The 25,322-nt window shown below is 41.4% G+C and overlaps 1 protein-coding gene across 6 annotated transcripts in view; it reads left to right on the top strand.

The window, feature by feature from the left end:
• The window catches only part of DPF3 (double PHD fingers 3), a 255,832-nt gene extending 231,188 nt beyond the window's left edge, over positions 1-24,644 (top strand). For all 6 annotated transcript variants that reach the window (XM_039219939.1, XM_039219940.1, XM_039219937.1 and 3 more), the window contains exons 9-11: positions 13,331-13,443; positions 23,411-23,492; positions 24,009-24,644. In XM_039219939.1, coding sequence (XP_039075870.1) covers positions 13,331-13,443; positions 23,411-23,492; positions 24,009-24,079 — 266 coding nt within the window. In that variant the 3' untranslated portion in view covers positions 24,080-24,644. The remainder of the gene's footprint in view (positions 1-13,330; positions 13,444-23,410; positions 23,493-24,008) is intronic.
• Positions 24,645-25,322: the final 678 nt, after the last annotated feature.

Here is a 25,322-nt window from a genome sequence, read left to right as displayed (position 1 = left end):
CTGTGAGATGGTGAGGATTTGACGCCTTGTCTCATGTGAGGAAGCCCAGCTTTCTGAGAGATTTTGCTCAAGGTATGGAACATTGAGGCCCCAAAAGGCCTTAGGGGACAGCTAGTCCATCTTTGGTAGTACAAACTGACAAAACTGAGGCACAGAGAAATTCAGTGATGAACGGTGCCTTCGTGAACTTCTTGTGAATAAAAGGGGAAAATGCTATTATATTTAGCAACTTAAAGTAAGAAACTGAAATGGAGTTGGGCAGCTGCACGTCTGTGTTACTATCTTGGAACACCACGTAGTAAGAGACCATGGGGTGAAGTAAAGGGTCCAAAGGACCAAGAGTGTGGAGACATGGATCCTAGCCCTGTCTCCACTGCTTGCTGGCTGCCAGAGCCATTCTGAACTGTGGTTTCCTTGCCTATAAATCAGAAATATTTAGATCTGACCTGCCTATCTCACAGGATTGTTGTCCCCCCAATAATGAAATCAATAATTTCATCCAATGAAACCAGTGGGTAGAAAGATGCTTACTTGAAAACATTAGGAGTAATGATCATTAAGATATCCAAGCATTGCTTGCTTTAAGCCAAAATACTGGGTGTAGGTTGTTGTTCTGCTCATATCCGTTTGTTGAACTTCCAGGAAATCCCTGACTTGCTAGTATGGGGGACTTGTTCCAGGGAAGCTGAGCAGAAAGGTTATTGGAGGTGAGATAGACTCATGAAAGTGGAAGGAAGGTGGAGCAAGGTGAGGGGGAGACATGGGAGGAGAGGGCAAGAAAAGAGGCCAAAGGCAGCAGCTTGGATGGTGGAGAAGAGCCCTCTGGCCCAGACTGTGCCAACAGGTTGCACTCAGGAAGGCTTTGGATGTGCTCCTGTTGCATTGTGAGGTTTCACACTTATTCATTTCTTTTCCTAGTCATCCCCACATCACCTTTTAAATTGTCTTAGTTCCCACTCTTAGCTCTTTTAAAGATGATTTATTTAAAAAGTAACAGCTCTCCATGGAGGAGAGGAAATTAGATAAAATCCCAAACCCCACTTATGCCTTCATTATTCAGCCCATTGCTGGCCCTCACTGTGGCTGGAATCCTGCCGCAGCAGGAGTCTTGTCAAATGTCTGGCCTTTCTAGAGCCTTCCCACCAGACCCCTTACTGTTCCTCCTTTGCCAGTGTATTAGTTATCTATTGCTGTGTAACAAATTACTCCCAAACTCAGCAGCTTAGAGCAACAAACATTTATTATCTCATAGTTTCTGAGGGTCAGGAATCTGGGAATGACTTAGCTGGGTGGTTTTGGCACATGTTCTCTCATGAGGTGGTAGTCAAGATGTTGGATGGGACTGCAGTCATCTCAAGGTTTGACTAGGGCTGAAGGAGTCACTTCTAGTCTTGTTCACGCATTGTTGACAGGCCTCCATTCATATCAGGCTGTTAGATTGAGGGCCTCAGTTCTCTGCTGGCTGTTGGCCAGAGGCCACTCTGAGTTCTTTGCCATGTAGGCATTTCCATTGGGCACCTGGTAATGTAGCAGCCAACTTTCTCCGGAATGAGGGTAGGGAAGGAGGCAGGAAGGGAGGGTGGAGAATAGGGAGGGAGAGATCAAAACGGAAACTTGAGTTGCCTTTTTATAATGTAGACTTCACAATTACATATTGTTACTTCCTCTTTTACTGTTATTTGTTAAAACAAGTCATTAAGTCTAGCCCATATTCAATGGTTGGGGAATAGCTTCCAACTCTTGAAAAGAGGAGGATCAAAGAATTTGTGGGCATTGTATAAAAGCACCAGTCACCAACATTGCTGCCTGGTGATCATTTCTATCCTCCCTCTCCTCACCATTCAGTCTGCTGCTCTCCTGTCTATGCCAGCAACTTCCTTCCTGGATCTGGGAATTCCTGGAGAATATGCAGATCCACCTGATAAGACTCTGGGCTGTGGGAGAAGCCTCCACCAAGACCTGCCCCTGACCTGCAGGCAGGCCTCTGGAACTGGGGACTGCAGAGTTTCAATCCAAGGTCAGAGAAAAGAACTGGCTTCCAGAGACTTGATGCATCCATCCCCTGGGACAGGATAGAAACTGATCCTGGTAGGGGCTATCTTTGGCCATGGAACCTCCATTGAAAAATGACCCCTGCTATCAATGAATGGAAACAGATAAAGACCGTATTCCTGAGACTATTTCATATGGTGTTTCTAAGCTTGAGAGTGAAGGACAAAGCCTGTGGAAGGAGAAGCATGCTGTTAGAGAATCTTCTTGTGAATTCTTCCTTCTATAATGTTTAAAGCATGCAGTCATCCAGAGAGGAATGAGAGCTCACTATTCCCAGAGACCACTTTACCCAGTGATCAGTGGCTTGCTCAGGGTAATATGTTCTCTTCACTTCTTATCTTCCTGCATCTCTCACTTGATGATGTGGCCATCCTTTCCTCTTCCTTGGATGACTTGAAGGGCTCTCTCCAGACTCTCCTGGCCCTTTTCTGACCACATAGTCTTTCTCACTGAGTTCTCTTGTCGATGCCCTGTGATGCCTTCAGTTCCAGTGGTTACCCTCCCCACTCTTGCCACTGTGGTCTTTAACCAAGTACCTCACCAAGTGCCAGAGCTCCATCTACCAACCATACCCGATGATTTATAAATCTACATCTCCAGCCTGTCCTCTCTCCTGAACATAGACCCATATTTTCTCACTGATACTGGACATCTTCACCAAATGTCTCATCTGTACAGCAAGTGCCATGTGCCCAAACTGAATCTATATTACTCTTTGCAAACCCACCATACCAATCTTAGCTAAGAGTATGGCCCACCCACTCTTCAGCCCAGTCTAGGAATCTTGGTGTCATCTTTGACTCCTTCCTTTTGCTTATACCTGTATCCAGGGAGGAATCATGTTCTGTTGACCAATTCTACCCCTCAAATGTTTCCCACATTTATCCCTGCAGTTATAAAGCTGGTCCTGGACTAGTGCCCTAACTCTGGGACCTAAGCTCAACATTAGTAGAACTTTTGTCTATGTAACTCATAGCTTAGCAGTGCCTGGCCCATCATAAGTGTTTAATAAAAACTTCTAGAATAAATGAGTATTATAACTGATCATCTTGCCCCAGCTGTCTCCACTACATCTACCCTCTGCCCTACCACCAGAGTCCTCTCTCCAAAGCATGCATGTAAGTAAATCAGGTCCTTGCTTAAAAATCTCTGAGGGTTCCTCAGTGCCTACAGAGTCAAATTCAGATCTTCATGCCTGCATAAGGGACCCTTGACAGTCTTTCTGCCTACCTTTTTAGCATTATCTTTGGCCACTTGCCTTTTCTCTTGCTTTCCTTGAGGTACTCTGTTTTGCTTAAGTGGACCATGCACCTTAAACTTCCTGATATTTCTTCTCTCTGTAATGCTCTTTTCTCTCTCTCTTCTTTTTCCACTTAGAAAATAATTCTTCATCCTTCAAGGCCCAGATCAAATGCTACTCCTCTTAGTGGCTTTCCCCAAACCCCCCATTATTTATTGCTTCTCCATCTATAAGCACTTTATTTATTCCCCTATTATAGTACTAGGTATATTGTATTATAGTCATTTAAAAAATATGGCCTGTAATAGTTATTTGTGGCTGTATAACAAATTACTCCAAAACCTAACAGCTTCAATCATAAATATTTATAATCTTATAGTTTCTGTGGGCAGGAATCTACATGGTTTAGCTGAGTGCCTCTAGATCAAGGTCTCCCATGAAATGGTAATCAACTTATCATTGAGGGCCGTGATCTCATCTGAATGCTCTACAGGAGAGGAACTAATTCCAAGCTCACTTACGTGGTTGTAGCAGGATTCATTTCCTCCCAGATTTTGGACTGAGGCCTCCCTTTATTTGTTGCCATATAGACCTCTCTATAGAGCATCTCAACAACACAACAGCTGGCTTCCCTTAGAGAAGTTTGTGAGAAAACAGAAGAGAGCATGCCAAAGATGCAAGCCACAGTCTTTTAATTACTCAATATTAGAAGGGACATCCCACCACTTCTCATATTCCACTTGACAGAGGTGATTCAGTAAGTCCAGCCCACATTCAAGGGGAGAGAATTATACAAGCTTATAAATACCAGGAGGGGTGGGGGTTTGGTGGCTGTCTTATAGTCTGCCTCTCACACCTCCTAAACTTGAGCACCGGGAGGCAGGATCCATGTCTCATTTGTTTTTGAAACTTTAACACTTAGTACAGTTACAAGAAGTTAGTAGGTGCTCAGTGAATTTGGTCCAGTTAAATAGAATTATTTTTCTGTAAGAACCTGATCATAAGCAATAAACTGCAGCCAGAAGAACCCTCAAAAAAAGACTAAAAACGATTTAAAGATCAGATGTAAAACAAAGCATCACAGGCATAGTATCATTTCTCTGCTTCCAGACACTTCCCTGATTGCTTCCCAGTTTCACATAGAAAAGGACAAAACAGCAAGAAAGTATCTTTTTTTCTTTTGACTTGGTCCAACTCTAAAATATTTTTGAAAGAAGTAAATTAGAATACCATCTGAAAGGTTCTCAGAGAACTCAAGAACTTAGACCACCCTTGAATCCATCTTCTAATTCATGAAAGATTGATAACCAGAGGATACAGGTAATCAAGCATTGATGCATCATTGCTCTTTTCCACCAGGTACCCATCAGCTACACCACAAAACTCTCAAGAAGGAAGCACAGAGATGACAGGGTCTCCAATATGAGCAACAGTGTTTTTCTTTAGGCTCACGTTTCCAAGGAAAACCCAGAGCCTTTAGCCAGTGCCCATGGCTGACTCTTCCTGATGTCCAGAGAGGCTCTAAATGCACAGCGACTGTCAGGGATTCATATCTGATATTGATGTTGGGCTCTGGACAGTGGTTCAGTCTGGCCTCCACACACTCTTGTGGAGCAACCATCACTGGCAGATGGTTGCCTACAATCTACAATTCCAGCTAAAGTTTAGAAAGGCAAGTCAGCCTGAATTGCTTCATTCCAATGGTTACCCTCGCCTCTTCTTCCAACAAAGTCCTTTTAATCTTTTACTCTGTGGTTTCTCCCTGAGTATCTCACCAAGTGCCAAGGCTTCATCTACCATCTGCACGAGATGATTTCTAAATCTATATCTCCAGCCTCTCTCCTGAATATGTGTTGGTGACCCTCTTCTTCTACTGCCTGCCTGGCAATACCTGCCCACTGTCACATGACCAGCTCAATCCAGATCCAATATTCTTCACGGATTAAAACTTTTCCAAGGCCTCTGTCTGTAGATTCATTGACAGCACGTCTGAAGAGGCCCAACTTACTGCATGAGGGTAGGTGGTGTGGTTGATGGAAGTACATTAGGTTTCTAGATTTCTTTTGCTTTCAGTCATGGTATTGGACTAGGACTGGGCTAGACCAGTGGAAAAGTTGACATGAAAGAGCAGTACTAACTGTTTATTTTAATTTCCTTCTTAGTCCTTTTTTTTCCCTTTGAGTTTAAGCTGGCAAACTTTAGAAGTCTTGTTTATCCCACCAACCAGATGGGCAATTTGGGATTAATGGTATCTCTAAAAATACTGTTGGTGAGTGGCATAGGCAGAGCCACAGGTTCGTGGATAGCGGGGTTTTATCCTTTCATTTAATGTATTGGAAAACTAGTGCTCAGAGAGGCAAAATGACTTGTCCAAGGGACTCAGATGCTGCAATATATCTCAAATTGTGGTACTTACTCTGTGAAGACAGGGTTTGGTTTTTCTCACTGCTATATCCCCAATGCCTAGAAGAGTGCCCACTGCATTTATCTATTCAACGTATACTATTGAGGGAATGAGTGAATGGATAAATTATCCTTGGTCCTCAGCTGCAGTGATTCATTAGGGATGCTGAGATCATTACCATGGTCCTTAACATCTTTCTAGTGCTCTGCCTTGGTCCTCACCTGGGCTAGTCAGGTAAGTTATATAAGTACAGGTCAAGGCTGACTCATTCCATTATTTCACTTTATGAGGATCACCCACATGCCTTCAGGTTTATAGCTGAGACTCTATCTTGGGCCACTCTTTTTTTTTTTTTTTAAGTTTATTTATTTTGAGAGAGAACGAGTAAGCAAGCAGGGGATGGTCAGAGACACAGGGAGAGAGAGAATCCCAAGCAGGCTCTGAACTGTCAGCATAGAGCCTGATGCAGGGCCCGAACTCAGGTACTGTGAGATCATAACCTGAGCTGAAATCAAGAGTCAGATGCTTAACCAACTGAGCCACCCGGGCACTCCTATCTTGAACCATTCTTGTCCATGAAAGCTTGGAGACAGGTGGGATTTCTAGGGCCCTTTGAGAATGATGCCACAAGCCCTTAGCTGTTTAGCCCACTAAATGTGCCTCTAATGCTTTTGCATGAATGTGCTTTATATAGTTATTGATAATAATGGCCAGTGAAACAATCTCTGTGGTTTGCCTCCCACGTGGCATCTGGGTGCCCTAGAGTTTGGCAGCTTTGAGGGAGGATAAGCAGAGCTCTATGACTAGTTGAACCTACTGCACAATGAAGTGTTGCCCAAGCAAAAGGCACCTATGGCTCACACCATCATTTATTTTTAATGCGTTTTTGTTTGTTTGGTCTTTACCCTTTCTACTCTCTTTCTCTTCTTTGTCTTCTTTGAAGTACATTATAAATGATAAGGGGAAAAAGGGAGCCACATGGGTGCCTCCGGAATGCTACTGTGGTCGTCGATTTGCAGATGTCTTAGCATTAGAAGTAATGCTGGGACAGATGAGAGTTGAACCTGCAGACCACTGCAGAAGGTTTACAAAGCAGGGCTTGGGAAATAAGCTCTGTGAGGAAGCAGTGCCTGGTTAACATGCTTGTCATAATATATGTGTGCAGAGGTTGAATTCTCACTTGCTCAGAATTGGTTCACCCCTTTACAGATGAAGTATAATGACTCAGAGCCTCATTCCCTCTACCTGACAAGCTGAGTCTCAGAGTGGGGGGGAGGGGTGGGAAGAAAGGAGAGAGGGAGAGAAATAGAGAGAGGGAGAAACAGAGACAGAGAGAAGTGAGGGAGAGAGAATAAGTGAGAAGGAATGGATCTGATTGAATGAGAGGCTTCCCAAAGTGAGCTAGTAATATTTTTTTCTCCTCAAATTACTCTTTAGCATGGATGATTCCTATTTCACTGCACTTTGCATAATTCAGCTAAAGCTTCTTACATATTTTTGCAATATGTAAATATTAGAAACTTTATGTGTGTATGAATATAGGGAACTGTTAGAAATTTGAGCCAAATTATTTTTTAATGAATGCCCATGGAGACTTGATTTTGGTGCTATTTCAGACTGGAATTGATCCTATGTATTTTATATAATGTAATTTCTATAAACTAAGCATCAGACCAAAGAGTGCAATTTGAGGTTTGCACTTACTTGCCTGGAAATCATGGATATTTAGGTTTTTCTTTTCTGAGAAATTAGTTTCTAAGAGATCAACACTGATAAATAAGGAAATAAAATATAATTAGGTGTTTATAATTTCACAATGAATAAATAATAGACTAGGTGAGTTCCACAGTTATTTGTATCTGTTTTATTTATATTTTTAGCACATACCTAGCAAGATAATGCTGGGGGTTTTTTTCTGGAGCTGCCATTTAGTCAACAATGTGGCTTATCCTAATCCAAATTCAATATTAGTGATGATGAAGTTAAAAACTCTCTTAATAAGGATCATAATATAAGAGATACGTGTCATAGCACTTTGTCCAGTCTTGCCCAGGGTTTGTTGAAAATGAACTGTGTTTTTCTCACTGTGCTGCATATCTGTAGAGTGGCAGTGACTCTGGTAGCTTCTAAGTCACAATCGTAATGTGAGCTCAATCAACAAGGTATATTTAGATATTTTTGTCCCTGAGAGGTTGGAAATACCCATGTGTGTGTGTGGGCAGTTGTATATGAGCATGTGTAGAAAGAGATGTGAGTGTGAAACTGGTTTTTGCCTGGATATTTATCTGTGTGCCTTCTCACTCAAATACTACAAAATTTTGTTTGCTGTCCCTGGAACATTCTCTGTAGCTAGTCCAGGGGTTCTGAGAAGCCATGAGATGTGTTCTACGAGTGGCAGGGGAGTAGTTACTGCTTTCAGATGCTGGCCCTCTCTTTTTTGCTGAGCTCAGTAGGCTGTAGTGTCATTCGCCCCAGCCTCTTGGATGGTCTTCTTTCTGAGAAGCTTCTTAAATCCTGCCAGTTTGCCCCTTCTTCCTATCTTCTGCAATTGCACCCTGAAGCCAAATTCCTATTGTCTGAAAACACTGTTCTGAAGTTAGGTTTCCTGCACATGGTGACCATGTGTTAAATTTTTTTTCAACTTTTACAGATGATTGAGGTCAAATTTGGAAGGAGTTAGAGCTGGATTAGGAATGCATCTTCACACCAAGTCACTATAGGACCAACTAAATAAGCAGGCAGATTTACTGAACCCTCCCGATGGAAGAAATTTCGTAGAACACTCAGGCAGGACTTGGTTTCTAATGATCTGGCTGGGATGAATCATGTACACTGCACCACTTTCTAAATTCATTTTGGTAATTGGAATCTTATAAATGTCCTGTTGATTCATCTCACCCAGGGAGACCCGAGAAGGGTTGTTTTCTCTTCACTCCATAGGGCTATTTAAATAGCAATACAGGTATTCCTTGCTTTAAGGAGGCTGGAGATAAGAAAAAAACCTAAATTTCCAAGCAAATCCTTTACAGAATGATAGTTAACTTTACAAAAGAGTTAAAATGGGCATCTTTATATACCAAGTGACTATAAGTAAATTTTTTTTACACCAATGTGTCTCTTTGTCTACCCTTGAACTGGGAAGACTGTATCTACTATCTTACTTCTAAAAATTTTAGAAAGTAGTTCTGGGCAAGAGGAGTTCTAGGAGTCAAACTCAGAAATGTGTTACCAGCACTTCCCTTAGAAACTTTTTCCTTTGCCCAATAGTGTGCATTATTTCAGTCATTTCTATGGTAGACAAGAATTAGTATTCTTACAGTTTTATCTGGCAAATGGTTTTTTCAGTTATGAGAGACAGGCAACAGGCAGTGAACCTGTTGTGACAGCACAGAGGATTTAGTTTTGGACATAATTTTTGTACCTGCTAATGGCCGCTTGGGTGACTTAACTTCTTGTGCCTCACCCTCCCCAGCTGAGAAATTTCATCCTCTACTTTCCTCTTGAACTTCCGTGATGCCTTGAATTTTGAGCTGAAGTAGCTCTGCAGCTAGCGCTGAAACTAATCTTACTTCTGCATTTTACTGGGGGTGTTAGGAGTTGGAGGTAGGCTGTGCGAGCTTTGGTTTGAAGGTCTTTCCTGGAAGCTGATAACTTTCTCAAGACAGGAACGCAGAAAAATCCCATAGGATTTTTTCAGAGACTTCCAACAGGAGTTTCCAGAACGCACTTGCTACTATTCACTTGTCCAAAGCTATTCCAGAAAATGTCTTCAGAGCTTGGCACAGTGGTCTAAGGGAACTTGAACATAGAAGTAGCTCTTAATAAATATTTGTGGAATGTTGTTGGCACAAAGCGCACATACCACCCTCCATCCCTACCCACAGAGGTGGTTCTGTGTGCACATTTGGCTACTGAATTCCATGCCATGCTCTGGAATGTGCTGACCTTCCTTCCTAGGGAAGATGACACTACTGGAGTGTTACTATTAGTAGGGCAACTTTTGCTCTGATCTGTCAACACACCCTCACTCTGGGTCTTTATTAAGCAATGACAAACTCAAGAACCCGTGGCAGTCACCACAACTGACCACCCTCTCTCCTTGAAATCTCTTCCTTTGGCTGCTCTGACTCCATGCTTGCATAGTTTGTATCTATCTCCCTGGCCATCCGTCCCAGTCTCCTCCCTTGGTTCTTTCTTTTCATCATTAAATAGTTGAGTTCCTCTAAGTGCAGGAACTTAGAGGACCTTTTTATCCTTAGAGGATAACTTATAACTATATAACTTAGAGGAACTCCTCAACCTTTTTATCTCCCTTCTGTTCTCTTCTCATCCTGTCTCTTCCTTTTGCTCTTCTCTTCAATAACTTCATTAATTCTCCTGGTTTTGATGACCACCTATTTAGCAACAGCTCCTAAATTTATATGTCTAGTCATGTTTCTCTCTTGAGTTATAAACCCAGATATTTGACTCTCCACTTGACATTTCCACCAGCAGTCTCCCAAACTTCCCAAATTCAACATGTCCCAGACAGAGCAAAGCCCTCTCTCCTTGCTCTGCATCAAGTCCCTTTATGCTTTCTATATTCTTATCTCAGTAATGCTACTCCATAACTCACCCAGGTTCTTAGTTCAGACCTTGAGAATATTTCTTATCATCTCTTTCCTCCCACACTCTCAACATTGAAACAGTGGTCAAGCCCTATCAATTATTACTTTAACATTCTGAAAATTCCACCTTAGCTTAACCATCTTCATCTCTCTCCCGGTTGCTGCATCCTTGTCTCTCCTGGTTGCCACATTCTCGTCTCTCTCTCCTGTAGCTTCTAACTGGCTTCCTGGCAGCAGTTCTTGTACCTCTCCTTTCCCCTGCCCCCCCCCCCCAACACATTCTTTTCTTAGACAGCAGCTTCTTCCTTCCTACCTTCCTTTTTGATGATTTAAATCTTTATTTGTTCTTTCCTTATTTAAAAATATCCTTTCAACTTTCTATTTTGAAATGATGATACCTTCATAGAAAGTTCCAAAAATATATTACAGAGAGGTCCCATGCACCCTTTACTCTGTTTCTCCCAGTGGTACCAGCTTACATAACTGTAGTACACTCTCAAAACCAGACAAATGACATCGATGCAATTATTCACATTTTACTGGTTTTACATGCACACACATGCATGGGTACACATGTGTGTATATGTATGGCTCTATGCAATCTTACCACATAGGTAACCACTGCTACCATCAAGATACAGACTGTTTCATCATCCCAAAAATCTCTCATGCTAAAGAATGCTCCTTTAAAACACAATGTGATCCAGTCACTGCCTTGCTTAAAACTCTTTAATGATTTTAAAGCCCCAAATCCTTACATAAGGGCTATAGATGCCTGTGTAATCAAGCTCCAGGTACCTCTCCAGCTGCTTCTCACCCTCCCCCCTCCAAATCAGCTAAGTCCTCTTCATCTGTCAGGTATCAGCTTAAAGATCTTTCTTGGATGGTTTCCTTGACATCTGTGACTAGGTGAGGTTCTCCTGTGGTTTGTTTCATTATGATTTTCCTTCATGGAACCTATCATACAGTTGTAAGTAAATAGATATGCATGTAGCTTATTAATTTGAGTTTTCTCTGCCTGAATTAGAGGGGTTTGGGATGCCGTGCTCACCATTGTATCTTTTTCATCTAATGCAATGACTGGCCTAGCAGGTGCTCAGGGAATGCCAGTTAAGTTAGTGAACAATTATCACAAGCCAGCTGGTTGTGACTGGGATGTGGCCTGAGGCCACAGGACTGGGCAACTTCGACTTGTGTATATGGGAATCTGCTCCGTGGACTTATCTTCAACTTTCCCAAGGGTGCCCTGTCTGAGAACCTGGACATCCACCACCCACACCACTCAGAACCTCAAGCTGGTGTTTTCTCTCTCATTACCACCCCAGTATTCTTTCTGGGAGATTGGAATTGAGAACAACCATGGCCAGTGTTCTTCTTAGACAGATCTTTGAGATGCTTTCAAGAATATCAGCTGGATATTCATCTGGGCTGGTTTCTCTCTGGGTCACTGCCATGGTGGCACTTTGAGAGGGTTATTAATTCAGAGCTGTGGGAGCTTCTAAGTTGGATGGCACCTGGTGAGTCCTTGACAAACTTTTAGATTTGCCCTCTCTCGATGCTTCAGTGTGTTCCTTGCTAAGTGTCCCCCACGTTCCGCACTGATGAGTCATTTCCATCCCCACTTTTACTCTCTGAGAGGACTCTGTAAGGTTTATATTTGTGGACGCTCATATTTGAAGGATCCGTATGTTGACTGAATAGATAGTATATTCCCAAATGACTACAATGTAACCAGCCCTCTGAATATGTGGAAGGGAGGAAATGGGGGCTTTCTGTTGGGATGTGGCTTTTCCAAGGGGTGGTGCTACCACATGGGGTCCTGACCATCTGTGGAGGGTACTAGGTTGGTGGGACTAGCTCTAACTGGTGTCCCCTCACTGTAGCATCCTTCTTTAGAAGCACATGTTCCCTTATGAGCAAGAAGCAATGCAATGCACTACATGGTGTGTCTGGTGGAGTTGGGAGCTCTGTAAAAGGGTGAACCCCCAGCAGTAGGCAAAGTTCCTAGTTCTTTTGTGACAGAGTCAGTCATGGGCATTACCTTGGGTGCTGTGGGCAGATTCCTGCAAAACCTGGGAACATCACCCAAGTTTCTCTTCCCTGCCAAATGGAAGGCCAAGGGTCTTCACATTCTGTGGCTCATAGCTGCTGTCTCAGGGCTGGCATCTCTCTTTTGGGTGCACCATGGCTGTAAAGAGAGTCCAGCCCTTCATACCAAGCCTCAGGTGATGGTCCACTGGGACTGTGTACTTTAAGGTCACAGCTTAATGTCCATCCCTGATTCACTAATGCTTCATTTAACATGATACTTGGGATGGAGAAGAGTAAGGACCAGTGGATAGACCTGGTCATTGTGATGCTATGCTACACATCATTGCCCTGCCTGCCAGGCCACTCTCCTCCATGGTTCCTGTCACTGTGCAGGGCATGGGCTTCTACTAGTCTCCTGGGCGTGGGCATGGATTTTTTAGATAGCAGTGCAGTGTTGTCTTACAATGCCCCTGAACTCTGCCCTGGGAAAGCTCACACATTACCTTTGGCCTCCTCCCTGTGCCTGGAGATGGTGTGAATGTGAACAACTGTGCAGGTTGGAAGGCCCAGCTCCAAACAGCTCTTATGTGTTGCTCCTGTCATGGTTGATGCTGTGGTTTTGGTCAAAATGATGGTGACTTTCATGGTGCTGCCTTGTGCAGTACACTCCACAATTTCCCTTCTCTTCCTCTCAGATCACCACTTTCTGTCCTCATTGACCAGTTATACCTTCAGGGGGACATGGCTCTTAGGGCAAGAGGACATGGATGGCATCTATCCCTGGTAAAAGGGTTAATGCCAGTATCTCTCTTGAGCCTTGATCTGATGTAACGGCAGGTGGTTGTGAGGGGTGTGGGTAGGGTTCCAGTTTTTCCCCAGCCTGTGCTACCTGCCCTTCCTCTAAGTTGGGCATAAATGTGTTTTCGGTTAAAATGGTGTTGAAGGGTGACAGGTCAGATCCTCTGGCCCTTATGCTGCCACTTCTGCTTCTTGCAGGTCACCCAACGTGCCTACAGTTCACCTTGAACATGACTGAGGCCGTCAAGACCTACAAGTGGCAGTGCATAGAGTGCAAATCCTGCATCCTGTGTGGGACCTCGGAGAATGACGTGAGTTTGGGACTTCCCTTGTAGGAGGGAGAACTCCAGGGGTCGGGGAATCCTTAGAGGTTGGAAAAGAAGGAAGGACTCTTGTGACTGGGCTCCTGGGGAAAATGTCAGAACCCCTCCCCACCCAACAGGGACCGTGGGTGCTCTCTGTGCCTGTGGAGGGGGAGGTGCAGGAGGTGACAGCCAGAGGCCACCTCACTGGCCACTTGCCTCGAGGGTTCAGTGACAGACAGTGGTGCCCAGTACTTGTGGTTGGGATGTGCCTGACCATTTACACCATGTTCCAGAGTATGTGATCTCACTGGGTCTAAATGTTAACTGTCATAAATGCAGAATAAGAAAAATACTTTTTGTTATAGGCAATTTCAAACTTAAACAAAGGTATAGAAAATAATGAAACTGATATAGCCTACCACCAGCTTTAGCTATGATCAATATTGTCCAATCTTGTTTTATAATTACTCCCACATCATCCCAGTCATAATATCACTTTACCTGTAAATATTTCTTGTGTTTCTCAAAAAGATAAGGACTTACTATTTATTTATTTATTTATTTTACATTTAGAGTACTGTACTGTATTTATAAACAAAACAACAGCCATGTACAAGTGGATGCACACAGTAAGGACTGACTGTTTAACAAAAGTGACAAAAATGTTAACATAACTAAAAAAGAATCAATGATTCCTTAATATAATCAAATATCCAGCTAACATTCCTATTGCCACATTTGTCTTGAATGTCGTCTTGCCTTAAATTGTCTTAAATGTTTTTTATTGTAGCTCATTTATTTGAATTGGGATCCCGATAAGGCTCAGACATTGCAATTAGTTGATATGTTCAGTAGAGTTTCCCAGGACTGTATTTTTACTGACTGCATCCCTGTAGTCGTGTCTGATATCTTCCTCTGTCTCTTACATCTCTTGTATATTGGTGCTTAGAACTAGAATCCTGATTAAATTCAGGCTCACTCTCTCTCTGTCTGTTTCTAATATTAAAAATATATATTATAATATAGTAGATATGGTAATATATCACACACACACATATCTCAAGGCTACTTCATAAATAGCGTGTATTCTTTTATCAGGAAGTATGTAATGACTGGGATATCTCTTTTTGTGAAGGTAGCAGCTATTGATGATCTTCAACTAGATTGACTATTTTTTTAAATGTTTTATTATTTTTGAGAGAAAGAGAGAGAGAGAGAGAGAGAGAACAAGCGAGCACAAGTGGGTGAGGGCAGAGAGAGAGGGAGAGGGGGAATCCTAAGCAGGCTCCATACTGTTAGTGCAGAGCCCGAAATGAGGTTTGAACCCATGAACTGTGAGACCATAACCTAAGCCAGAATCAAGAGGCCCAACCACTGAGCCACTCAGGCACCCTTAGATTGACTATTTCATTAGAAGTTGCAATTAGTGATATTCTTATTTTATAATTTCTTCTTTGTTTACTAGCTGGAGTAATTCTGCAAAGAGAAACTTTTCCAACCTCATATTTGGTTACTCTCAGGTTTAGATTATGTAGAAAAGGTAGGATTAATGCTTGGTTCTTTCCCTTTATTTATCAGTTTTCAAAATCATAAGGTAGTTTCAACACCTATTCATGATAAAAAAAACTCAAGAAAATTGGAATTGTGGAATATTTCTTAATATGACAAACTTTTTATACCTTAGAACTAAATCCATTATTCTATTTAATGGGGAAACACTAGAGGCATTTCTACTAAGATCAGAAACCAAGTAAGGATGCCACTATATCCATGACTGTTTACCATTATTCTAGACATATTCGCTAATGTGATTAGACAAGAGAAGTCAACTACTGGTATCAGAATGGTAACAAAGTAGCAAAACTCTAATTAAAAAAATAGAATAGTATATTTGGAAAACCCTACAGAATCAAGATAAAGTTACCTCAAACATTAAAGGTAGCAGGATATAAAATTATACAAAAATTAATAGCCTTCATATGCACAAATAACAGCCAATTAGAGGATACAATAGTAGAGCAATCCCAGTTACAATAGCAACAAGGAAGAAATAACTTAGAAATAAACTTAACAATAATATGCAAGTCCCAGGAAAAAAAGGTTTTTTGGAAAAAATGTTTGAAACACTTAAAAAAATTTTTTTAATGTTTATTTATTTTTGAGAGAGAGAAAGAGACAGAGTGTGAGCAGGGTGGGGCAGAGAAAGAGAGGGAGACACAGAATCTGAAGCAGGCTCCAGACTCAGCTGTCAGCACAGAGCCCGATGTGGAGCTCAAACTCCTGAACCATGAGATCATGACCTGAGCCAAAGTTGGCTGCTTAACCAACTGAGCCACCCAGGTGCCCCTGAAACACTTTTGAAAAACACACAGAAGTAGACTTGAGCAAATGAAAATACATTTTTGCGATCTTCAATAGAATGACTCAACATTCTTCCTGAGTTAACTTACAAATTTAATTCAAGCCCAATGAAAACACCAAACAAGCTCTTCAATGAAATTAGACAAATTGATACTAAACTTCATATGGAAAAATAAACATGCAAGAATAGTGAAGAAAACACTGAAAACAACAAATTATGAGTGAAGACTAGCCCTACCAGTTATTAAAACATACCATAAAGCCTCTAATTAAAACAGTATAGACAAATAGACCAATGGAATAGAAAATAAACCCATTAGATTGACTCAGCTATCTATGGACATTTTAGTATTAGGATAAAGGTTGCCTCTAAAATTACATTTTCATGAATGGTGCAGACACAATAGGATAATCATTTGGGAAAAGATAAAATTAGGTCGTATCTCATATAAGCTATAAGAACAGTCTGTAAGTGGACTGGGGATCTAAATATAAAAAATAAAACCATATTAGTATTAGAAGAAAACATGGGTGAATGCCCCTTTAGTCTATTATAAGGAAAGATTTTCAGTGACTCAGAATTAAGAAGTAATAAAGGAAAATATTGACAAATTTGGCCACATAAAAATTTGTATGGTAGGATTGCCTGGGTGGCTCAATAGGTTAAGCATCTGACTCTTGATTTTGGCTCAGGTCATGATTTAACTGTTCATGGATTTGAGCCCTGCATTAGGCTCTGTGTTGATAGTGTAGAGCCTGCTTGGGATTCTCTTTCTTTGTCTCTCTCTCAAAAGAAATAAACATTTAAAAATTTGCATAGTAAAAAACATGATAAAGTAAAAACACAACTAACAAACTGGGAGGAAATATTTTTAGCATATACCACAGACAAAGAGCTAATACCCCTAATATATAAAGCACTCTTAAAATTTGAGGGACAACGGATGAGAGACCTGATAGAAAATGGGAGGTGGAAGGGTTGGGCTAAATGGGGGATGGGCATTGAGGAGGGCACTTGTCATATGTAAGTGATGAATCACTAAGTTCTACTCCTGAAACCAGTACTACACTGTATGTTAAGCTTGAATTTAAAGAAATAGATTAAAAAGAAAGAAAATGGGTAAGGACATGAAAGAAGATTCACAAAAGATGTAAAAATAAACCTTAAGCATTTGAAAAAAACATAGTCTGAACACATTCATAATTAAGAAAATTCAAATAAAAAAACCCTGGGATACTATTTCTTGCCTGTAAAACTGGGAAAGAAGAGTATGAAACACATTCTATTGATGAAGCTGTGGGAAAATTGGCACCCTCATACATTGCCAGTGGGAATGCAAAGTGGTACCATTCTTTTGTAGGGACATTTAGCAATACCTACCTAACACAACTACTATGCACTTACCTGTAGACTCAGCAATCTCAACTTTAGGAATCTACCATGAAGATATACTTACAACACTATGAAAATACGTGTGCATGAGGTTATTCATGGGTGTTTTGTTTATAATTATAAAATATTGGAAATGACCTAAATGTTCATATGCAAAAGAACGGTTGGATAAATGATGGCACAGCCATCACTGGAATACTTGATGCTATAAGAAAACAAAGTGAGGCAGATTTTTATAAATTGATATGGAATAATTTCCAGTGTACTCCCAAATTTAATATTATTAAATGAAAAAGCAAAATCAAAACAGTATCTATAGTATGGCGCCATCCTTACAAGAAAGGCATAGGAAAAGATATATATCTGTTTACTTGTATAAAAGAAATACAGGAAGGATAAATAAGAAACTAAAGAGAATGGTTACCTACAGCAGTGGGAGGGAATGAGGTAGAAAGAATAGGGAAATAGGGGCATGATGGCATTTCTCTGAGAATGCCTTTTTGTATAGTGCTGACACTTAGGACCAAGGTATTGTTGTACATAGCCTATTATAGGTAAATACAAAAATCAGCTGGGATGTGGGAGGGACTGAAGCTGGTATATGAACAGTAGCAAATGAACCTAATGTAAATAGATAGCATAACCATACTAAAGGGTGGGGAAGGAAAGAACTAACTTTAGTAACTTTTGAAAGCAGTATGCGACTATGTATTTTCAGACTAAAGGTAGAAAAACTACATAAATATTATACCCTAGTTAGTAAATTTGTTTCCTACAGGCATATAAGTTAGTCATTCTGAAACTACTTTATGTGTGTACAGGTCTGAATCGATAAGTATATATTGTGGTAATGAGAGCCGGTTTTCTCCATGTCGGAGAAAGAAGAGTCAAATGAAGAGGGAAGACTAGACTAAATCCTCTGGTGTTGGCATGGAATAGGGGGTGTCAGTATAAATTTATAATTTTTGACATAACATTTTGTGTTTATATATGCTTATATATTTTTATAAGTATGTATATATATATGTGTATGTATATATATGTATATATATATGGCTATCCACATGTGTATATATATATATATATATATACACATATGGATAGATACAGAAATAAATTCAGGTGTGTGCATATGTACCTACACATACATTTATTTCCTAATTCTGTTGGCTGGGAGAGCCTGAAAGCAATGACAACACAGAAGCAATGAGGATCCACGGTACCCAGATATTGGTTTCTAAATACCATTATCCAGTAAAAGGAATTAGGAGCCCTTGGATAAATGGCTGATCCTAGGGCTGGAAATACAAGAAAAGCCTGGAGCATCCTGTGGTACTAGGAAGTAGGGAAGTGCTCAAAAATTGATAAAGCCTAAAGAACACAGGAACTAACTTGAAGGAACTCCTAATGGTAAATCTGGGATAATTTGAGCCACAAGGTGAATAATGATAGTGCTGCATTGTAATCCAAAGAACAAAATCCATACTGCTATTTAAAAATTCAAATGAATAAATAGGGAAGAGTTAAACTCTTTCTCAGAGTAGAATTCCAATTAATAAATGGAGAGGGAAGAGAGAAATCACCGAAAGGCAAACATCACTGTTTTGGGTTGTTGTAAGCAAGAACAATTGATGCCAAAATTAGTGGGCAAAAGTATGGTCAGAAACAGAATATTTGCATAATCCCAAAGTATCTCCCCAACCAGATTACTTATTAATACATTACAAAGGGAAAAATTATAACTTCATAGTGGAAAAACTGGCAGACACTACCTAAACTATTTGATCAGAGTAGCATTACTAGTAACAAGACATATTGGTATCAATGCCCTGATATGATGCACTAAGAAGGGCACAGCATCCCTTTTGTAGTATCCTTGCCCAAAGTACATACCCTCAATCTTCTATTGAAAAAAGATCAGACAAACTCAAATTGAGTGACATTCTACAAAATCACTGGCCTAGATTCTTCAAAAGCATCAAGGTTGTGAAAGATAAACTGAGAAGCTGTCACAGATTCAAGGGCACTAAGAAAATATGACAACTAAATACCATGTGAGATCCTGGATTGGATGTTGGGAAAAGAGACAGAAGTGGGAAAACTGGTGAATTTCAAATGAGGTTTGCAGATTTGTCAGTAGTTTTATGTTAATGGTAATATCCTGCTTTTCATGATTGTGCTATCATAAAGTAAGATGTTAACACTAAGGGAAGCTGAGTAAAGTGTGTACAGAAAGTCTCTGTACCATTCTGCAACTTTCTCTAAGACTAAAATTATATCAAGATAATAAACCAAAAAATAATGGGATGTTTCCCTACCATCTTCCAAAGGTGAAAATTTTTTTTTTAATAAATAGTATCTTTATGAACCCAAGAATTTAGATATATTTTATTTGTTTCAATCCATTACAGTTAAAATTGTCCTATATTTGGCCAGTGAGAATGTAATCAGGTTGGATCTTGATTCCTTTCAACATGACCCCAATAGTATTTGATGGTTTCCTTGCTTTCCAATATGTGAAGATATTTATACATTTCATGCCCTGGACCTGGAACCAGCCATTTCTTCAAGGACTTCTGGTTCATTTCAGTGGGTGATGATCTTTAGAGAACATAATAGGGATGCTAGGGGTCTTATTTTTACCTCATTAGTCATTGTTTGGGGCATTTTAAATGGACAGAGCTAGAAAATATGAATGCTGAATTTGTATGGATACTTGGAATTTGTATTGATACTTGACTAACTATAGGGTTTTTACTTAACTTCCTTGATCTTACATCTGTATTTTCTTTCAAGCATGTCAAAATTCTTGCTTCTCAGTAACAAGATAATCACTCATTTGTTACATACAAGTTTCACAATATTAATTCCAGTATTACCACCAAAAATAGGATTACTGAAAGGAAATATATTTATATATATACACATACACCCACACTTATTTTTGTTCTTAAGACTAAGATGATGACTAAGGATGTACAGTCAAACTACCTGATTTAGAGTCAGTTGGAATAGTTACTTTCTATGTGGTTATGCCATCAACTCATACATAATTAGATTCACTTGTTTCATTTTTCTTCTGTTTTTAGGGAAATTACAGTGTGAATTTTGTTTTGTGACTAGGCAAAATATTTACTGGTTCCAGAATGAAGTCTATTAAAATAAACAGACTATTCAAGAAAATCTGTCTTCTATTCTTACTCTTTCACACTATTCCCTCACCCTGCTCATAAGTGACCATTTAAACAATTATGGCTTATCTTTTCATTCTATTTAAATATAACATTATATGTATATGTGTATGAATCCATAAGAATTCATGTGTATGACTCCATATGCATAATGAATCCAGAAAAAATGCATTTTCTTGGAAAATAGTAACAAACACACCTGTTTTCCTCACCTTGCTTTTTCACTGGATTTCTTTCAGATGACTCTACCACAATATAGAGACATAATCTTCATTTCTTCCTATAGCTGCATAGTTCTTCATTAGTTTATTCAAGCAGTCTTTTATTGATAGACATTTGGGTTGGATCTGGTCTTTGGCTTTACAAACAGTGTTAATACAGAGGCTTCTCATTGACGTGGCAGAGCTGGAGGGGAGGAATCAAGGAGTGACGCTGCTTGGGAAGTAGGGTCCCTCTTGCATAGTCAGGGATTTACCGTACACATCCCAGAATGGGATTCCCACTCTACTGGAACTGGTTCTCTGGTACTTGGGAGTAAGACGTTCTTGAGTTATGTTTTTCATGGGGGTTAGCATGAGCTGGCTGTTCTGGGTGGATCTGACAAGCAGTTATCCTGAAAAGCACATGGAAAAGCAGAGAATGTGGTGCCAGTCAAGAGTCAATCCATGAAAAACATATTTAAATCCAGAGACGCCTGATTTCCCTTTGGAAAGTCTAATACACTGTGTTCTACCTACTCACATTTCTTGTGTCAGCACTACAGTAGGAGACTTTAGTAATACTGTTTCTGACAAGTCTCTCCCTATTTTCTGTCCCCATCCTAACTTGTTCCTTCTTGTCTTATTCCTAAATCATATTGTCATATAGCTTCCTTCAGCTCCAAAATAATGGTGTATGTAGCTTTTTTGGAGTAACCCACATTGTCCTGGTTTTCACCCTAACTCTCTGACTGCTGCCTTAGTCTCTTTTTTCTTTCTTTTTTTTTTTTTCTTAGTCTCTTTTTTCTGCCTTGTCCCTTAAAGTTGGTATTCCCAAGGGTCCTGTTTTTGGCCTTTATCTCAGTAACCTTTTTGGAGTCCTTGATATTTCAGAAAATTCAATGAAAGGTATGGACTTACTCTTTTCTCTGAAAAATGTACATTTGTGCATATAATTTCAAAGTTGTTCATATAATTTCAAGAAGTTCATGGACATCCCTCCATGAGTTCAAGTTCAAGGACATCTATAACATACTCTGGGCTTCCTCTCTTAGGATGTCCATTGTCATCTAATCACCAATGACTCCCAAATCCATATCTTATGATAAGGCATCTCTCCCGCTGTCCAGCTGCCTCTAGGGCATCTCCACTGCATGATCTGTGGGTGTATAGAACCTGTCTCTAGCAAGGTTGCCTTCTATACCCCATGGATCTACTCTTTTGCCCATGTCTCAATGGGTGTCTGTATCATCTGGCTTGCTGACCAAGCTACAACCTAGTAACATTCTTGATTTCTTTATCATTTTCTACGTCTAATCAATACCTTTCAAATGAGAACAGGACCCTTACCTTTTCTCCATGCCACAACCCGAGTTCAGAGTTCACCTCTCACTCGGGTGGTGGCAGTAACATCCTACATGGTCTTCCAGCCTGCAGAACCAACCTCTTCCACCCAGGTATCTATTCTTACACAGCAGCTAGTGAGATCTTTCTAAATTCCATGTGTGACCAGTCACTCCTCTGTTGCTAACTCTTCAAATCTTCCCGTTTCACCATTGAAAAGTGTTAGTATGATTAAAAAAAAGAAAAAGTCTTCCATGATATCTCCTGCCTTATTGCTTGCTCACTGGGGTTTCCAACTTCAGTATCTACTTTTTCCAGGATCTCTGTACTGAGGGGTGTCAGGGTGAGATTTGATACAAAAATTAGTTTTCCAAATGTCTTATAAGCCATCCAAGCAGGTCCAAAGAATAGAGCTGAACCTGGATAATGAATACCATATCACGAATGCATAGCTACTGTGTGCAAGTTCTGAAAGAGATGTAGAGATGAGTTCAGACATGGTTTTGCTCCAAAGATCTTACAGTCTGTAAAGGAAAGGGTAAAGGAGTAATATTCCAAAAGGAACTATTCCAGAAAACAATTATGTGTACATGTCTACCATATACCTGGCTTTGTGGCATAAAGCAAAATGCAATTAAATGTCATAAGAGAGGGAACTATGGGGATGCAAGAGACGAGAGAGAACTTCCATTGGATGTAGATTAGTGACATCTCTGTAGAACAGAATTGCTGAAAGACTTGAGGTGGGTAGGGAATGATCCAGAAGAGCAGGGGTCAGGGGCTGGGAGAGTGTCCAGGAGCAGGAGCAGAGGTGTATACTGCATCCTTGGAAGTTAACACAGCACTGAAGCGTTTTATTTTCACCTGGGCTCCAGCCTCCAGCCCCTGATGAGGCTTTTGGGATCTGAAAAGTGTCATTACATCACATGTATTTCTCTATATTGCCACACTGAAATTCTGCAAAGTTTCTGAGGTGTCGTAGATGTTACCATCAAGTTGGTTGTTGCCCATTTCACAGATGGAAAAGGTGATGTTAAGAGAAATTCAATTAAAAATTTCAAACATTTAAAGCTCTTTCAATGCACTAGGCAGTCACCACGGGGAACACAGAAATGCATGAAAGTGTTTTTCTGCCTTACGGAGACAGGGTTATTGGCTAAAGGAGTTCAGAAGACTAAGGTAATCTCTTTAAGCTTGAATGTGAGGTGGTAGTCAAGGAAGGCTTCTTGAAGGAGGTATGATTTGAGCAGAAGCCTAACGTGGGGGTAGAGTTTGCATAGTTTGGGAGGCAAAGGAGAATTTCCAGGTATGGGCAAAGCACAAAGCATATTCAGGAGACAGTGGAGACTTCAAATGGGGCCTGGAAAGGGGCATCCAGGAAGGTGAATCTGCACAGAAAAGGCTGGAGGAGTAGCTGAGGGTGGGACACTGGCCTTAAATAATTCACTGTCTCTTTCTTCCTCTCCACCTATTCTGTATTCCACCAGGACCAGCTACTCTTCTGCGATGACTGTGACCGTGGCTATCACATGTACTGTTTAAATCCCCCGGTGGCTGAGCCCCCAGAAGGTAATGACGAGGTGACAGTAGCCACAACAGCTACTCCTACCACTTGCTGAGCACTCACTATGGTTGAAGGCCTGCACCGAGGCCTTTACATGTCTTGTCTCGTTTAATGATCACAGTCCGATGAAGTAGGTACAGCCACTGCCATTTCACAGATGAGGACACTGAGCATGGTTCCACCCCCTGAAATAACAACTTGAGGGCCAAGGAGATGTTTCCCGGACATGTGGCTGAAGTGGTGGGAGGGGTAAGCTTCCCCGGGGAATGGACCCAGGCCTGGTTACTGCCAAGGAATGAGGGTCTTTACAACAGTTCAGCTGATCGCCTCTGAGCACTTAACTGTTTTCTGAGCAGCACTTAGTCTCTGCTGAGCTGCAGGCTCTGGCCCATTTTCAGGCCTGGGACTCAGTCTCCGAACTGTGAGGGTCAAAAGAGAAACGGGCTTGCAGGAGTTAGGGCCAGGGGGCGGGGCTTAAGGGGGGAGGGAGTCTGCTGGTAACGCCACCTTGTTTCCTGCAGGAAGCTGGAGCTGCCACCTGTGCTGGGAACTGCTCAAAGAAAAGGCCTCAGCCTTTGGCTGCCAAGCCTAGGGCCCCAGGTTGCTGGAGAGGCTGAGGCGGAGCCCAGTTCAAACCAGATCAAGCCCCCACTCCCATGTATCCAGACAGACCAACTGTAAGGAAAACCTGTGGCCACAGAGGGCATGGCCACGTAGAACAAGAGGGTGAGGTGTCTGCTTACCTCCTACACACAGGTTCCGGTACTTCAGCCGCCCCCTCCTTGTTCCTGCCGGAAGGATCTTGCACTTTTGAAGAACACCCCTAGCCCCGGCCCTCCGGAACCCCCTCACATTTACCCCAGCACTGAGGCCCTCTCACTGGCTCCCATTTTAAGGGAAGCCGCTTTGTGACCACCTATCAGTCTTTCACGTGTAGTTTGGTGTTTTCTATCTATTGTGTTACAAGAAATCTTCACATAGCCTCCCGCCTCCTGCTTCGGCTTTTCATCCTGAACTCAGCAGAGGATCAAAAGGCTGTGGAGAAGTTGTTATTTATTACAAGCCTCCCCAGAAACTTCTAGACTCAGAGTCGGGAGGCCATCTTGACGATGAAAATCCCTTTTTGTTCCTTGGTCTCTGTGAAGAAAAAAAGCGGTTTTCTGGACCCCCAGCAGATACCTAGTGGTGTCTACAGCCAGGGCGGTCTCTTGATGGGGGTTGGGGAGGGAAGTAGCAGTGATGAGGGGTGGGCAGAAACATTGGGGGGAAAATTCTGAGGCCCTGCCCCAGCCAATCAGTGTATTTGTTATCCATCGGGAGTGGCTTTGCAAGGGATCAGGCTTTGCAGTTCCTTGACCTTCCGAGCTGGGACATCCATGAGGTGAGACGAGCCATGGCCAATGGCAGGGGACGTACTTAAGGCTCTGCCTCCCAACCAGCCTGGGTCTGGGTCTTTCCCTGGTGAGACTAAAGAGCCAGGAAAGTGGGTGCAGGCTGCCCAGTCCAGAATCTAAACATGGGTACAAAGGACTGGAGCGTTGAGCAACCTTTCAGTATGGATGTGGCACCACGAATTTCTTTTCCCAAGTAATTTCTTCCTTCTACACAGTGTATGTTTGCCGCTGTCTCCTGACACCTGGCTCTGGAGATTTCAGGATGGGGAAGAGATGATTGTCACCTAAACAAATAATGTTTGGGGAATGCGATTATTTATGATCATGGTGGCAACGAGGCAGAATCCTCAGCTTGAGGACTGCTCTTGTCCCCTAAGCTCCCCAGTACATGCTGGACTCTTGTTTTCAAAAAAATGTTTTGAGAAGAAAGAGGTGGGAGGC

This window comes from Hyaena hyaena, unplaced genomic scaffold (assembly GCF_003009895.1).
Source record: "Hyaena hyaena isolate Hyena2069 unplaced genomic scaffold, ASM300989v1 scaffold_851, whole genome shotgun sequence".
In the NCBI taxonomy this organism is placed as follows: domain Eukaryota; kingdom Metazoa; phylum Chordata; class Mammalia; order Carnivora; family Hyaenidae; genus Hyaena; species Hyaena hyaena.
Note: the sequence above shows the minus strand (reverse complement) of the source record. Positions and strands in the feature narration are given on the sequence as shown.